Consider the following 14,465-nt stretch of genomic DNA (forward strand, 5'->3'; position numbering starts at 1 on the left):
ATCTAAACATTGAATTATTTTGAGGTAAATCCCAACACCATAGCATTTTATCCATTATTATCAATGCTTTAAAAGCTCATTATATATTCAACAGGAAAAACAGTAAGTGGAAAGAAATGTATAACAAAGAATTAAAATAAAGCACTGTTAAAGGTGGTTGTATTTACCTTCCCCTGCCATAAGTCTAAGTCTCAACTGCAAAGGCTTCTTAGTGATGGCTTAGCTTTCTAGATGGCGATATGGAAATAGGGTAAAATTATTACCACCGAGCAGTGACCCTTCATCTCACTTCCACATCATCTCTTTTTCCTTTCTCTCAAGAGTCTAATCTACTGGGCCAGCAAGAGCCATTCCATTTTACATCCTTTAGGGCTGAGCTGAGACATGAAGGGTCCAGGGTCTCCATGGAGTTGACTTTCTTCTGTTCTCTGTTCCATTTTTGTGGTGATTGCATTCTAGGTCTCAGTCATTGTTGGTTTCATCTCACACTTACAAAACACATTCTCTTTCACCATACAAAAAAAAACCCTCAAAATGGATTAAAGACTTAAATGTGAGACCTGAAACCATAAAAATCTTTGAAGAGAACATGGGCTCTCTCTGACATTGGCTGTAGCAAGTTTTCTAGATAGGTCTCCAGAGGCAAGAGAAATAAAAGCAAAAATAAACTATTGGGACCACATCAGAATAAAAGGTTTCTGCACAGCGAAGGAAACAATCAAAACTAAAAGGCAACCTATGGAATGGAAGAAGATATTTGCAAATGATATCTCCGATAAAAATATATAAAGAACTGAATCAACTCAATACCCAAAAAACAAGGAATCCAATTAAAAAATGGGCAGAAGACATGAACAGACATTTTTCCAAAGAAGATAGACAAATGGCCAACAGACATGAAAAGATGCTCAACGTCACCATCATCAGGGAAATGCAAATCAAAACTACAATGAGGTATCACTTCGCACCTGTCAGAATGGCTAACATCAAAAACACAAGAAACAACAGGTGTTGGTGAGGATGTAGAGAAAAGGAGAACCCTTGTGCCCTGTGGGAATGCAAACTGGCACAGCTACTGTGGAAAACTATATGGAGGTTCCTCAAAAAATTAAAAACAGAACTACCCTATAATCCAGGAATCGCACTACTGGGTTTTTACCCAAAAGATACAAAAACACTAATTCAAAGTGATACATGCACCCCTATGTTTATTGCAGCATTATTTACAATAGCCAAATTATGGAAGCAGCCCATATATATAGTATATAAGTATACAATGGAATGTTACTCAGCTATAAAAATAATGAAATCTTGCCATTTGCAACAACATGGATAGAGCTAGAGGGTATTATGCTAAACGAAATAAGTTAGTCAGAGAAAGACAAATACCATATGATCTCATTCATATGTGGAATTGAAGAAACAAAACAAGTGAGCAGAGGAAAAAAGAGCGAGAGAGAGAGGGAGAGAGAGAGAGGCAAACCAGGAAATAGACTCTTAACTATAGAGAACAAACTGATGGTTACCAGAGGGAGGTGGGTAGGGGAATGGGGGAAATAGAAAAGGGGGATTAAGAGTATACTTATCATGATGAAAATAACATAAAATAAAATAAAACAAAATAAAATGATTTAAAAAACCCACATTCTCAGTAACTAGTCCTGTCCTGTTCTCATTTGTAAATTAAAGAACCCAGGTTGTACTTGGTGTTCACTTGCTCTCACCTCATCAAGTTTACAGCTACTTACCTTGAAGAGCCTGCTGGTAGTAGACAAAGGAGACACTCCGGCCCAGTTTCTTCCACTCTAATCTGGAGGAAATGGTCTTCTTTGGATATTTACAGGCTAAAATAACCTCTAGGAACAACAACAAAAATACTTGTTTTCTAATTGTCCCTATGAATTTATATTTTACTTAAGTAAATTTTTAAACAGCCTTAAGCTATTTCTTTATACTTCCATTCATTCATTCAATTCTTTCATTCATTCATTCATAAATTACTTTAATGGGCACCATATTGGCTTAACCCAAAGATGAATCGAAAGCATTATAGCTCTTCTCCATAATAATTGCATGACACTAGGCTACTGACCCTAATTCTTGAGCCTCAGTTACCATCTGTGAAATAAGATAGTATGTCATAGAGTTGTAGTGAGTCTTCAAATACAGTAATACATGCAAAGCACACATGCCTGGACATGGTAAGTAATTTAAAAATGGCAGTTATTTATCATTTATCTTACTATCTTACTATTCCCAGTCTCAGTCATCAGGGAATTTACAGCCTGGGAGAAGAGATAAATAAGATAATGTAATTTTGTTCCATTGTTCATAGTGCCATGAATGCTATGGAGGTAAACAGAGAAAGGCACTCAGTGCAGCCTATGGGATCCACAAACATTCCTTCAACATGTACGTTCTCACTCAGACCCATTCTTTGATAACCCTCTCTATGGATATATTGATACAAACCCGATACGATCTTCTACTAAATCATGGGTTCCTAATTCTTATCTCTATCCAGATAAATTATGAGAAGATTTAATCTTGGCATCAAGTTTAACTGCCTCACTGTAGCTCATTTAAGTCACTTTATTGCAGGAAATTTACTGTAGTTACGTCATTAAAGAATTCCTGGAACCTCTGAAGGAACCCCCTCTTTTAACTGTCCAAACAAGATGACTGGGGGGAGGAGGGGAAGTCCAGCACCTATCTGCCAACTGCTTTGAGTTGCCAAAAGGAAACCTCCGGTTGTAAATATTTTTAAAGTATGTTTCAGTCACGCTCTCTAGTGTGTCATCTTCATGTTTCTGAGACATTTTTTTCCCACAATGCATTCAGTTTGACCCCAAAAGCACACATCTTTGACTAGAGGAGGTTCAAAATCCTTTCCATACCTCTGATTTTGATGTAGCAGATTAAATGCCATTTTATTTTTTTTATGATTTTATTTTTAAAGATTTAATGCCATTTTAAAAAACAATTCAGATGCAGCCATCAAAAAAAAATGAAATCTTGCCATTTGCAACGACGTGGATGAAACTAGAGGGTATTATGCTAAGTGAAATAACTCAATCAGAGAAAGACAATTATCATATGATCTCATTCATATGTGGAATTTGAGAAACAAGGCAGAGGATCATAGGGGAATGGAGGGAAAAATGAAACAAGATGAAACCAGAGAGGGAGACAAACCATAAGAGACTCTTAATCTCAGAAAACAAACTGAGGGTTGCTGGAGTGGAGGGAGGTGGGAGGGATGGGGTGGCTGGGTGATGGACATTGGGGAGGGTATGTGCTATGGTGAGCGCTGTGAATTGTGTAAGACTGATGAATCACAGACCTGTGATTATATGTTAATATAATCAAATAATACATTATATGTTAATTAAAAAATTCAGGATATATGATATGGTAGATTAGAGAGCAGTACTTTTATTATCCCAAGTTTTATTAATATACACATAGATATGGACAAAAAGCCAAAAAATATGTATGAAAATATTAACCCAGTGATGAGTTCTGTGTGATAGAATTACGGTTTTTCTTTTTGTTATATGTAGTTTCTAATTTTCCTTTTAGTTCCACACATACTGCTAGAAATACAGAAATAGAATACAAGGTAATGGAAAACAGAAAATAGGACAGAGAAAAGAAAGGCAAGGGGGAAAAAAACCCCCAAAATTATTTTCAAGGGTGCCTAAAGTTTTTAGAGCAGGTTTTACATGACAAAGAGACATCATTTTACAGACATGTTTACAATTATGCTACAAAGACAAATATGTGCTGAGGGACTTGTCTGAGGAAACATGGTTCTGTTCTGTTGATTAAGGAGAATGGGTGGTGACTTTCCGGAGTCTTGAGTTTGAGATAGGTTTCCTTCCCGTATTTTGTTGAGTTTCCAACAATTAAACACACACCCACACTCATTTTTAGCCCACACACTCAGGTCTTAGGAATAAATTTGTACTTGGTCACGTTGTTTCATATATTTAACTACATACACAGGCACACACATACACACACACACACGGAGCCCTTTTCATCAAGAAGATTTGACTTCTGCCCTCATTGCTCTATGGAAAACCTCTGCAGAAATTATATTCAAAAACGAAACCAATGGTTTTCCTAAATGCAGTGACACCATTCTCTCGCCTCACTCAGACCATGGAGGATGTGTGGAGATGGTCTAAGTCATCCAACTGTTGAGTACTTACTGTGTGTCCAGTTTATTATTAATTTATTATATTCATTTATAGTTTATTATTATACCATTGTTCCTGAGCTATATCAGTGAGCAAAACAAAGATCCCTGTTCTTTCAGGTCTCACAATTTGCAGGGTGAGTCAGGCACACAAGAAATATCATAAAGTGAATTAAATGCTACATTCGGAGGTAATGAGTGCTATGGAAATAAAGTAGATCAGGAGTGTTGGTGTGCAATTACAAAACACCTGAATAGTCAGAGTTCTACTCATTTAGAGAGTGACATTTGACCAAAGACTGAAAAAAAGAAATTAGAATTCCTTAGAATTTGAGTACAAATTTCATAGAATTCGAAATTGGAATTCACCACGTGTTTCTTTGGGACTACTCCAAGCAAGGCCACGGTCAGTGCCTTGATCTGAAGGTGCCAACACCATGACCTCTGGAACTGGGAGAAACAGTAAGTCAGTTGGAATCATGGGGTCAACATCTGAGGATAAAGAACCAGATGAACTGAGAAGCTAACTACCATGGACTCTCCTCTCTCTTTTCAGTTAAAATGCAACACTCACAACCAGTATAATCTTGTACGTAGCCCTTAGGGTTATTATACCATAAGGTAGTAGGAGGTTATTATACCATAAGGCCTTTTGGAGTTAGACCTCCGCCATACACTGTGGGTGCGATGTTGGGCAAATTACTTAACTGTTTTTGAAAATTATACTCACATTTTTTTTTTTTTAAGATTTTATTTATTTTGAGAGAGAGAGAGAGAGCACGAGCAGGGTGAGGAGTAGGGGGAGAAGCAGGCTCTCTCCACTGAGCAAGGAGCCCGATGCGGGGCTCGATCCCAGGACTCTGGGATCATGACCTGAGCTGAGGGCAGATGCTTAACCAACTGAGTCACCCAAACGTCCCTATACTCATATTTGTAAAAAGAAACAATATAACAGTACTCATCTCATGAAGCTAGTGTGAAGTTTAAGTGAGGTAATATATCAATACACTTGGGTATGTTTGGTACTTTGTACATGGTGCGTGCTCCATCAGTGGTTATTACTGCTTTCACCCCTGAGAAACTTCTTTTACTTGTAGTTGTATGCCTTGACATGATAGAAATCCCCACTTTCTACACCCCAAATTTACCTAAGAATCACTCAAATTTGAACTAAAACCGCTACCTTTGCGACAGCAAAGAATAGGATACAGACATAAATCATATTTTCTCAAAACAAGGCATACAAAAGCATAAAAATGCACCAAGTTTTTTTCATTAAGATGATCATTTCATTCCCAAAAATATGTTTCCTTTGGGTCAGGGAAAAGATGATTCTTTTGTTTAGAAAAAACGTATTAGCAATAACTATTTTCATGTAGCAAAATAGTCACTTTTAGGGATGACATCAATAGAAATCACTGTGAATTTTAGTTTTTCCAGGATTCTGTACTGCTAATTATCTTTTGATGTTATTCTCTGTGCTGAAGTTAAAAATCATCAAAATCTTATATAAGCAAAAATAGAATTGGTACGACCAACACAGCTCTGAAGAATTACCAAGAATTACTTCTGTGAAGAAAAGCAGGCTATTAACCTGATTTATAGCTCACAGGGCTGGATATTCTGCATAAAGGCTGCTCATACAACTTATAAGCTTAGCAAAGCTGCTATCACTTCAGTCTCATTCTGTTCTTGGCACCACTGTGGGAAGTGATACAAAACAGCCGCACTGCAAAGAAGGAATTAATTCATGATTTGTTGACATCCGAGAGACAAGAGGCAAAAAAGTGAAATGAATTAGGTGGAACACACCCACACATATACACAAATCGCAAGATATTTTACACTTTAACTAAAATCAAGTCATTGCGTGAAATACGCTACAACTAAAATGTGGAAGAAGATAGAAATTTATTTTTGCTTTAAGGAGAGCCAAGTTGGAACGACTGGGGCACATATAAAATAGAATCAAAATATAAATCTTTGTCTTTAAAGATTTATTTATTTTATTTGTGTGTGTGTGAGAGAGAGAGAGAGAGCACATGTGCACGTGAGTGGGGGGAGGGGCAGAGGGAGAGAAGCAGACTCCTGTTGAGCGCAGAGCCCCCACCCCCCCATGTGGGGCTCTATCTCAGGAACCTGAAATTCTTTTTTTTTTTTTTTAAAGATTTTATTTATTTATTTGAGAGAGAGAGACACAGCGAGAGAGGGAACATAAGCAGGGGGAGTGGGGGAGGGAGAAGCAGGCTTCCCATGGAGCAGGGAGCCCGATGTGGGGCTCAATCCCAGGACCCTGGGATCATGACCTGAGCCGAAGGCAGATGCTTAACGACTGAGCCACCCAGGCGCCCCATGGAACCTGAAATTCTGACCTGAGCCGAAACCAAGAGTTGGATGCTCAACTGATTGAGCTACCCAGGTGCCCCTATAATTCTTACTTTAAAAGAGGAGAGGGGAAACAAAAGAATAAAAATGGAAAATACTTATTCAGGAATAAGACTAACATTTGACTGCAATAAATTATAGAAGGATTTTTTATATTAAAAATAAAATACACATTAAAAAGTAATGTAAATAGTACACAATTTTAATTTGGAGTGATGGGAATTTTTGGAACTAGACAGAGGTGGTAGTTACACAGCATTGTGAATGTACTAAACGCCACTGACCTGTTCACTTGAATGTGCTGGTTTAATGTTATATGAATTTCACCTCCATGCATTTTTTTTTTTTTAAAGTAATGTAAGACTGTAGAATTTAACTTTGGCATCCTAATTGAGGTATCATGCCATAGGGCCTGCGTGGCGGGGGGTGGGGGGGAGCAGGGATGTATATTCATGGTACCCACTGGGCCCAACAGTGAGAACCTTCAGGAAAGTACAAAGTAGGGCAATTCACTTCTTTTGTCCTTACAGAGTCCTGGCCCATCTTTTCCTCTCACTGTGTGGTCCCTCTTTTAGCCTTTCTAGTCTCCTTTTCAACACCTTGTCCAGCCCTGTTTATCTCCCACTTCAAGTGCTCCATAGCCCTACATCACTCCCAATCATAAATTTGCTCTTCCCACGTCTCTCCACTTAAAACTAATTCATGATAAAGTTTGAGTCTTTTATTAGCTTAATCATGTAATATTTTAGGACTTCATTAACTGAAATAGTTATTTAAGTGATTTGTTATCAAGTGATGTGTACTTGTGAATGGCATGCCAATTCTTACTGTAGCATATTTTTGCTGAAGAAGCACATATAACGCTGTGTGCCGGGCACTATTAGAAGTACTAGCTAAATACTAATCTACTTAGTTCCGTCCCATCCAGTTCTCTTCTTTAATCTTTGTCTCTTTCCTTCAAACCTGTCTCTCCCAATGCCAAGAACCTAAGACATACCTGAAGACGAGAGTTCAGACACATTTGAAACTTGTTTCTTAAATGTTTGCAATCTCTGGCCCAAACTAGCATCATACTTAGGACACAGTAATTCTTCTGGTTGCCTAGTATTATTGTGTTCTAGGTAAAAGAGCCTTCAGAATAGTAGTAGGTGGTCAATATTTGAAGTAAACTTATAGAAGCCCTTATAAAGTTTTCCTTGGGTATTAGAGTCTTTAAAATTTTTTTTTAAATTGTGGTTAAATACATAGATCTTAACATTTACCATCTTAACACTTTTTAACTTTTTGCCATCTTAATGATTTTTAATAATTCAGTAGTGTTACATATATCCACATTGTTAAGCAACCAATCTCTAGAACTTTTTCATCTTGCAAAAGTGAAAGTTTATATCCATTAAACACCAACTCCCTACTGTAAATATATTTAAGAAGCTAAAATACATAACAAAATGGCACCCCAAAATAGGCTATATTAATGTCATCTTAAAAACATTAAGTAGAGTGGGGTTTGCGGTGTTAATTTCCATTTGCCATATCCAGCTGGCTGGAAACTTTGCAAAACCTCTGTCTACCAGTTTCACAAATTAGATCTGCTTTGTTGCAGATAATTTAGGCAATTAGAGGCCTTCTTGGTACATCAGGTCTTTCATTTCCACTGAGGAGGTGGAGAAAGAGTTCTCAAGTGGAAACAGCACAGAGCAACATTTTGGAAGGAAGAATTGGTGTGAGGTAAGGCAGAGGGTCCCAACAAATAGATAACATCACCCACGTCATACTTGTGAGTCATTTGAACAACATAGTCTGTGAAAAGCATAAGTTACTCTACCTTGATACTCTATTGCTGTGACCACTTGATGGTCTTTTGGGGCAGAGAATCCATAGGCCTTATGATCTGAAAGATTAAAACAGATAGGATAATTAAAATAGTACCAAAGGCCACTTGCAAATATTTGAATGGAATGCAACATTGAGGAAAACTGGCCTAAAGTTTGGTGACAGTTTCACACATTCATATCCCATAGGTTTTAAAGTATCAAAATAAGAAAAACCAAGCCAAACCCTCTATGTCTCTTCCATTTTCTGTATTGTGGTTTTCTGCCCTCCCTTCACAAAGCAAAACCCACGGATCTGTAAGGGCCCCATGACAAACAACACAATTTCACAAGCTTGATTGTGAAAGGTTTTTTTGTTTTATTTTAAGATTTATTTATTTATTTTAGAGAACGTGGGAGCAGAGGGAGGGACAGAGGGAGAGGCAGAGAAGCAGACTGCCCACTGACTGCAGAGCCTGACTCTGGGCTAGATACCAGGACCCCAAGATCATGACCTGAGCCCAAACCAAGAGTCCAAAAACACTCAACGGACTGAGCCACCCAGGCGCCCCAAGCCTGATAGTTAAACAAGTGTCTTTGTCCTTAATTTAGCCTAATAGGCAATCTAGTGCCTAAGGTATTGCCCCTTTAAGATAAAAGCTAATTATTTAAGGGTTTAAGTTGCTTTACAAACTTATCCCTGATTATACTTACATTGTATAGAAATGGGTCATTTAACATATTTTTGACTAGGAAATGTATATATAATATATACTGTATATAAACCTTGTATTACAAATATGATGAAAAATGCAAGCAGAACATCTTTATTTTTCTCCCAAAAATTTCAGTAATTTTCCAGGATTGGTCTATAGGATTGAAATGACTGACCAATTATGGTGGCTGGTGTGATCTGATAATAATCGACAATGACAACGATGAGATCATCATCACTTTCATAAACTTATATAGAAAATTTCATTTTGGGGGCGCCTGGGTGGCTCAGTCATTAAGCGTCTGCCTTCGGCTCAGGTCGTGATCCCAGGGTCCTGGGATCGAGCCCCGCATCGGGCTCCCTGCTCGGCGGGAAGCCTGCTTCTCCCTCTCCCGCTCCCCCTGCTTGTGTTCCCTCTCTCGCTGTGTCTCTCTCTGTCAAAGAAATAAATAAAATCTTTTAAAAAAAAAGAAAAAGAAAATATCATTTTTTTTAAAGATTGATTTATTTATTTTAGAGAGAGAGAGAGAGTGTGTAGGGGGAGGAGCAAAAGGAGAGAGAGAGTCTTAAGCAGGCTCCACAATGGACGTGGGGCCGATCTATCAACCCTGAGATCATGACCTAAGCCGAAACCAGAAGTCAGACACTTAACTGACTGAGCCAACCAGATGCCCCAACAGTAGTTAACATTTATTAAGCACTTAGGTGTTAGGCAACATTCCTTGTGCTTTGCAAGTATTAACTCATTTAACTCTCACAACAATTCTCTGTGGTCAGGTACCACCATTTTTATCCACCTGTTTTGCAGGTGGGGACACTGAGACCCAGAGAGGGTAAGAAACCTCGGTCAAGATTATCGAAGTAGTAAGTGATGGGGCTGGGATTTGAACTCATCCAGTCTATTCCCAAAGCCCACGGAGTTTATTACTATACTACTACACTGGGCTCCACATCGTGTTTCCCCCAAGCAGAACTATGGGGAAGGACTGCAGATTAGCAAGGACGCCGGGTGGAAAGGTCCATTAATCTAACGAAGATGGGATAAGGTGAGAAATTGGTGGTTATAATGAAGGCACAACAGGAAGATGGAAGCTGGGCGGTGGTAACTGGAAAAGTAGGAGAAGTAGCAGGGCATCGCAACCTCAGCGGGGAGGCTCTAGATGAGGGTTTCTCCATCTTGGCACTATTAACCATTGGAACCAGCTCATTCTTTGTTGTGGGGGGCTGTCCTGTGCACTGCAGGATGTTTTGCAATATCCCTGGCTTCTGCCAGTAGAACCTCCATCTCCCCTGTAGCAAACCCAAGTCATGACAACCAAAAAGGTTTCCAGACATTGCCAAATGCCCCCGGGGGGGTGGGGGTGGGGAAATCATACTTGGTGGAAACCACTGCTTTAGACTTAGCAGGTAGGCTGATTGAAGACCCAGGAATAGAAATAAATAGACTAAAGGAGGACCAAAAAACCATGAGTTCAAGGATTTCAAAAAAAGTTCCTAAGAGATCAGAATTTCTTGAATGTGAAATAACATATTACATTTCTGGGAAGGAGTGAAAAATGTTTCATAGAACACGCCATCTTTGATTTATTCATGTATATGGACACTGACATGTAAATTATGACACTGTCCTAAGACTTCATCACTCCTAAGGAATACATGCTATTTGGGATAACTTTTTTTTTTTTCCCTCTCCCTGAGAAGCCTGGACAGCAAATGTAATTGTGAAATGAAAACTCTTAGAAACCTACAGGCCTCAAATGTCTAGTTCTCCTGTCTAACATTGTTCAACTATTCAGGTTCTCTATCTCTAAATTGCAAACATCTTCATTAGGCAAATTGGCAAAGCTGGTGTCTATTGCAAAGAATGTAGAATTGAGCTGATTGCTTTCATTGACAGCTGTAAATATATTTGTATAAAGCAGTGACCTACGTGGCCCAGTCTTAGAGAGATGTCAGGTCACCAAAGAGTAATTTCAAAATACCGCTTTTGCTTGTGTATTAAAAAAAAAAAATCATGAAGGGGTCCAAGCAAACTTTTTAAGTGTCCTCCTTTTCCCTTTTCCACATACTCTGCCACATACCAGAATGTCCCATAGTCCTCTAAACCCTACTCTCACCCCTATATGCCTTTCTTTTCCAGTTTCTACTCTCCTTCGCCAATTTTATTTTGTAGATCCCAAAGAGGGTCTGGATCTTCAGAGAATAGAGGGAGGGAAGACACTAAGCTGACCAAGGCAGGAAAGCCAGGACCTCATACGTTCATTCTGTGTTACACCTACATTTAAATGACATGATCACTGAACGTTTTCCCAATAATTCTGATTCCAAATCATTATTCTGTGAAACTTTCAAAGCACACTTTGAAAAAGCCTCTTTTCTCCTTTAGCAATGTGTAAATTAGTGCCCTCAGAGAAATTCTGATTGTGACAGGCATTTCTTGTGATTTTTGAACGACTTTAGTAGATTTTTTAGACAAAACAATGAAGATTCATATTCCATAGAAACCAGTTGAGGGGAAAATCTGGGCAAAATAGAAAAAGATAATCTTTGTTCCCTCCACATCATCATATCTTTGAACTTTTCAAACACTGCACTGCCTACTGAGAATGTTTATTTTCTTCAGCAGGCTTGGGTTGTCTTTCATTTGAGGTAAACTTTAGTCCAAACTGAGACTGGAAGATTGAGAACTGGGTCCAATTATTTTCCCCTTTTCTCAATTCCAGTTTCCTACTTGCTAAAACGTCCTTTGAGAAAGATTTCTTAAATTTTCAAAAATCACTTTAAAAGTTCTATGGAAAATAACGGCTGCTAACTCAGGAATTTTATTAATTTCTTCATTACTTTTATATGTATATCTTTGAATAGAAAAAAATGTCCCAAACACCAAAAAAGAGATGATTGATTGAATTGGCAAAACTATGAACGTAAAACAATTATAAAGGGGATTGGTTTTAGTAAATTAATAAATAGATATTATTTCTTGGTATCTGAATATTTATTTCTGTGGTTTTAAATGTCTTCTAGCTATGTTGCTTCCTCTGGTTCTATTTACTTCAAGGTTTGCTTTTTAATTAAGTAAAAATACTTAAAATGTGTGGTTACCTATGATGAACTTATTTAAACAGAAAGTTCTGAATCTTAAAAAAAACAATTACACATTATAAGATTTCTACCTTGTTTTAAGCCTTTCTGCTCTTGGAATTCGGTTGTGTTTTTGTTTTTTTTTTTAACTTGAACCCAATAACTTTATGAAAACAAAATGTTGGGTTTTTTATCATCATTTCACTAACAGATGTTAGGAAGAGTCTCTGTTGGCTGCTTTCTTGAACTGATTTTTATTTTTTCTTCACCTTTCCAGAGTGAGTTAAAAAAGAAAACAAACAAAAAATTGTCATGTAGGTCTGCTGGCTGAGGTCAACAATTGTTTTAAAGTTAGCTACAAAACATCTTTAATAGTTTTGGATGTGTTCCAAAATCACTGGCAGAAGTTCATAAAATGATGTTAAGAGATGATTATTTCCATAACTGCTAACAACTCCAAGTCAAGTAATCCCTAACCAAATGAAATCTTTTGTGTTTTTTTTCCCTCAACTCTAAGAATAAAATCTCTTACATTGTCTATCAATCATCTAAAATATTCTTATGTGACTAAGGATAATCTAGTATGACTAAGAATAAATATTTATATTTATATCACAATTTTTAAATTTACTATAAAAGTGTTATTTAAAAAGTAACTTTTATTTGGAAACATGATTAGGAAAAACTGATGTGTTACAGAGGTTTTTTTGTTTTAAGAGTACATTACAGAGAGTGCCATGATAAAAACAAGTTATGAAAACTGTGGATATGAGTTATTTCATAAGTTTTCAAAAATGAAAATTAATAGCCATGTGGTTTTGACAATCACCAATACACAATTATTGTACTAACAAATATAGAAAAGATGCACAGGGCTAGTAGTAACAGATAAAATAACACTATCCAGTATGATGTATGTATGTATGTATGTATTTTTTAAAGGAGACTTTTAATTTTTATTTATTTTTTAATTTTATATTTGCATTTTTAATTTAAATTCAATTAATTAACATTTAATGTAGTATTAGTTTCAGATGTAGAGTACTTTCCAGTATTTATTATGGATAAATATTTATAGGGTAAAAAGTCTCCCAATGAAGTAGGAATCAGGAGTTAGGTTAATATACTCATCTATCTCACTATCATTTGACCATAGTAGGTCTGGAGAGTAGAGAGAGGGGGAGGGGGGGGGGAAGGAGAGGGAGGGGAGAGGAACGGAGAGGAAGAGAGAGAGACACACAGAGATAGACCTGTCCTTCTGTCTTCAAACTGGATATTCTGGCCCTTCTTTTTTTTTTTGTAAGACTTATTTCTTTATTTGAGAGAGAAAGAGAGCACGTGAGCGGGGGAGAGGGAGAGAAGCAGACTCCCTGCTGAGTGGGGAGCAGGCTAGATCCCACAAACCTGGGATCATGATCTGAGTCAAAACCAAAAGTCAGATGCCCAACCAACTGAGCCACCCAGGCAACCCTTCTGGCCCTTCCTTTTAATGAGAGAAAGGGAAACCATACACCAAAGTGCAAGGAAAAATAAAAGCTATGCTTGGCTTTAGAGCTACCTGTGGCTGGTGTTCTGGTGAGTTAATGATGACCTAAAGAATTAAAGGGTGATTTTGACTATGAATAAATTTTCCCCTTAAGAACCTAGCATCTAAGTAAGATGTGACTCCACTGTGTTAAAATCCTCATTGGACAGATGTGACGATCGAGAGAGGTCCTTGCTCAAGGTCACAACGCTCAAACGCAGAGAAGCAAAGATGTGCATTTACATCTAGTTAGTTTGGTTCCACAGACCTTTCTCCCTCCCCCCATTCTCAGACTGGCACGAGGCACTGTGAGAAAGTCATGCCAAATATGACTCTGTCAGACGCTCTGAAGATGGCTTCACACCCATCTTCAATCTTTGTACCTCCAGAGTCTTATTTCTCTGCTTTACTGAATGAATTTGGGGAATCACTTGATGCATCCAATGTTTTCATTTTTTGAAAGTGCAAACATGCAGTAATCAATACAAATTGAGTTTAACAGGGATCAGCAAAGAATGTCAAAAATATTCTCTAATATTCCTAATCTGTCAAATTTATAATCTGCAAATGAAGTTATCTTTGCATTTCTCAGAGGAAGATAGAGCACTGCTAATGTCTTTTTTTTTTTTTTAAAGATTTCTGTTTTTGTTGTTTGTTTATTTATTTGAGAGAGAGAATGAGATAGAGAGAGAGCATGAGAAGGGGGAGGGTCAGGGAGAAGCAGTCTCCCTGCCGAGCAGGGAG

General features: G+C 37.6%; 1 protein-coding gene across 1 annotated transcript in view; it reads right to left on the reverse strand.

The window, feature by feature from the left end:
* The window catches only part of JAM2 (junctional adhesion molecule 2), a 61,846-nt gene that overhangs the window by 18,788 nt on the left and 28,593 nt on the right, over positions 1–14,465 (reverse strand). Inside the window, exons 2-3 of the mRNA XM_045902625.3 lie at positions 8,415–8,480; positions 1,749–1,856 (exon numbers count right to left, since the gene is read on the reverse strand). Coding sequence (XP_045758581.1) covers positions 1,749–1,856; positions 8,415–8,480 — 174 coding nt within the window. The remainder of the gene's footprint in view (positions 1–1,748; positions 1,857–8,414; positions 8,481–14,465) is intronic.

The sequence above is a fragment of the Mirounga angustirostris genome, unplaced genomic scaffold (genome assembly GCF_029215605.1).
Source record: "Mirounga angustirostris isolate CCGP_5_RB_7025 unplaced genomic scaffold, mMirAng1.0.hap1 SCAF_1, whole genome shotgun sequence".
NCBI classification, from domain to species: Eukaryota; Metazoa; Chordata; class Mammalia; order Carnivora; family Phocidae; genus Mirounga; species Mirounga angustirostris.